Consider the following 2,467-nt stretch of genomic DNA (forward strand, 5'->3'; position numbering starts at 1 on the left):
CTATTTAGAGGAGAGTGTGGTACCAATGCGTACCGTTTTGCCCTTGGAGCTGCTGGGATCCACGAGGACTTTTTTAGAGCCCTCGACCGACTCGAACGACCCGGTCGACTTCTTTGCGTTGGGCGCTTCTTCGGTGACCTCCTCCTTGAGGGTGGTGAGTTCCCCAGAGGCGACGATTGTTGTGGCGTGGCCGCAGCATTCGACCTCGCACTCGTAGGCCCGCTGGAAGGAGGTGCCGATGGTGATGACGCCATGAGGGCCCAGCATCTTGAGCTTCAGGTATGTGTAGTTGGGGATGGCCATGAACTTCGCGTAGCATGGTCGTCCCAGGATCGTGTGGAAGGTTCCGAGGAACCCAACCACCTCGAAGGTGAGGGTTTCAGTCCTATAATTGAACTGGTCCCCAAAGTTAATGGGCAGATCGATCTGCCCGAGTGGCATGGCCTGCTTCCTATGCATGATGCCATGGAAAGACGCTTGGATTGGGCGAAGGTGTGTCTAGTCGACGCCCATCATGTTGAGTGTCTTTGCGTACATGATGTTGAGGCCGCTGCCTCCGTCCATCAGTACTTTAGTGAGGCACTTTGGGCCGATGATCGGGTCGACCACAAGTGGATATCTTCCCGGGTGTGGGACGGCATCTAGATGGTTAGTCCGATCGAAGATTATGGCAGACTCCGACCACCGGAGGAAGGGAGGTGTGGCCGGTTGGATCATGTAGACTTGGCGGCGTGTGACCTTCTGACGGCGTTTGGAGTCATAGGCCGCTGATCCTCTGAAGATCATAAGGTAGCCGTCTGGTGTTGGAAAGTCATCGTCCTTCTCCTCGGCGTCATCTACAGTAGGGGTAGGTTCCTTCCCCTACTCTCCTTTGTTTGAGCTTCCGGACAAGAACTTCAGCATGAGGCTGTAGTCCTTGAGCGGATGCTTTACGGGAAAGGCGTGGTTCGGGCATGGCCCCTCGAGCATTTTTTTGAAGTGGTTCAGAGCGCCCTCCATGGGCTTCTGACCACCCTCGTGGTCAGCAGCAGTAGCTACGAGGGAGTCCTCATGCCATTACTTCTTATTCTTTCTTTTGGTGGAACGATTGGAGGTGCCTTCGCCGGCACCCTCATCCTGCCTTGCCTTGCCCTCAAGGTGATCAAAGATCGCTCCGACCACCTCCTCTCCTGAGGCATGGCTAGTGGCGATGTCCAGGAGTTCCTTGGTGGTTCATAGGCCCTTGCATCCTAGATTATGAACCAAAGAGCGGGTCATCTCAGACAAGAAGGCTCCTATTACGTCGGCATCGGTGACGTTAGGAAGCTCGTTGCACTGCTAGGAGAAGTGTTGGATATACCCATGGAGGGTCTCACTGGCCTTCTAACGGCAGTACTTAAGGTCCCATGGGTTCCTAGGGTGTTTGTACGTGCCCTAGACGTTTCCCACAAAGATCTCCTTCAGATCCGCCCAACTCTAGATTGTGTTGGACGGCAGGTGTTCCAACCACACCCAGGCCAAATCGGCCAAGAACAGTGGAAGGTTGCGGATAATGAAGTCATCATTAACCGCACCACCAGCTTGATAGGCAAGCCGATAGTCTTCAAGCCAAAGTCTGGGGTTTGTCTCCCTAGAGTATTTAGGGATATTGGTAGGTGGTTGCAGCATTGAGGATGTGTCGGCTGAAGGCCTGAGGCCCTGGTAGGCCAGGGCTTGGGCTTCGGTCCTTGCCGCTGTCGTAGCGTCCGCCATGTTGAGGATGATAGCCACGGCAAGCTCCTTCCCTTGGGTCGCTGTAGGTGCGTCTGCGCGCATCGATGGTGCTACGTGCGTCGTGGTTGTGGCCGAGTCGTTGATGTACTGGGGTCGCGGCGCGCTACCTGGTGCCTTGTGGTGCTTGGTGGACTGATGTGTCCCTAGCAGGATGCAACGAGGGCGTATGGTGGCTGGTGTTGGGCTCACATCGCTGAGACAATGAGCTTTCCGCCTGCTGCGCTGCCGCACGCTCAATGTCGGTGTTTCATACAAGCACCGGCAAGTAAATTTATAGTAATGCGCATTAGGCTCGGATGGTGCGCTAAAGGACAAAAGATTTATACTGGTTTGGGCTGAATATCCCTACGTCTAGTTTGTTGTTGCTCATGTTATTAGCACCATGAATGGTTCGTAGTAGGGGATACAAATGATCGAGAGAGGGATAGGTCCCAAGTCTCTGATGAAAGGGTCGAAAGGAGGCCAAGAGCTTGGTAGCAGCTTGACTGTGTGTGTGTCGTGTCCCCTTTGTTGGAGGAAGCGCATCCCCTTTTATAGATGAAGGGGGCGGCTTTACAAGGGTGAGGACTTAGATGCATACTCCACCTAGCCTTGTGGTTCATGTCTACCCAGCTCGGTTACCCATTCTGATGGGTGTGAAAGGATGATAAGCGCCCACAATACTATTGATGCCCCTGTAGAATGTCAGGATGTTTGCAGAATACTGCCCTGCGCA

The 2,467-nt window shown here is 54.0% G+C and overlaps 1 protein-coding gene across 1 annotated transcript; it reads right to left on the reverse strand.

The window, feature by feature from the left end:
- Positions 1–441, reverse strand: LOC136469745 (uncharacterized). The gene has a single exon (XM_066467819.1). It carries the CDS (start codon positions 439–441, stop codon positions 1–3), a length of 441 nt encoding a protein of 146 aa, XP_066323916.1.
- Between the last annotated feature and the right edge of the window lie 2,026 nt (positions 442–2,467).

This window comes from Miscanthus floridulus, chromosome 8 (genome assembly GCF_019320115.1).
Source record: "Miscanthus floridulus cultivar M001 chromosome 8, ASM1932011v1, whole genome shotgun sequence".
NCBI classification, from domain to species: domain Eukaryota; kingdom Viridiplantae; phylum Streptophyta; class Magnoliopsida; order Poales; family Poaceae; genus Miscanthus; species Miscanthus floridulus.

Coding starts and splice junctions, on each gene's coding strand:
- LOC136469745 (XM_066467819.1), bottom strand. CDS start 441: ATGCCACTCGGGCAGATCGATCTGCCCATTAACTTTGGGGACCAGTTC.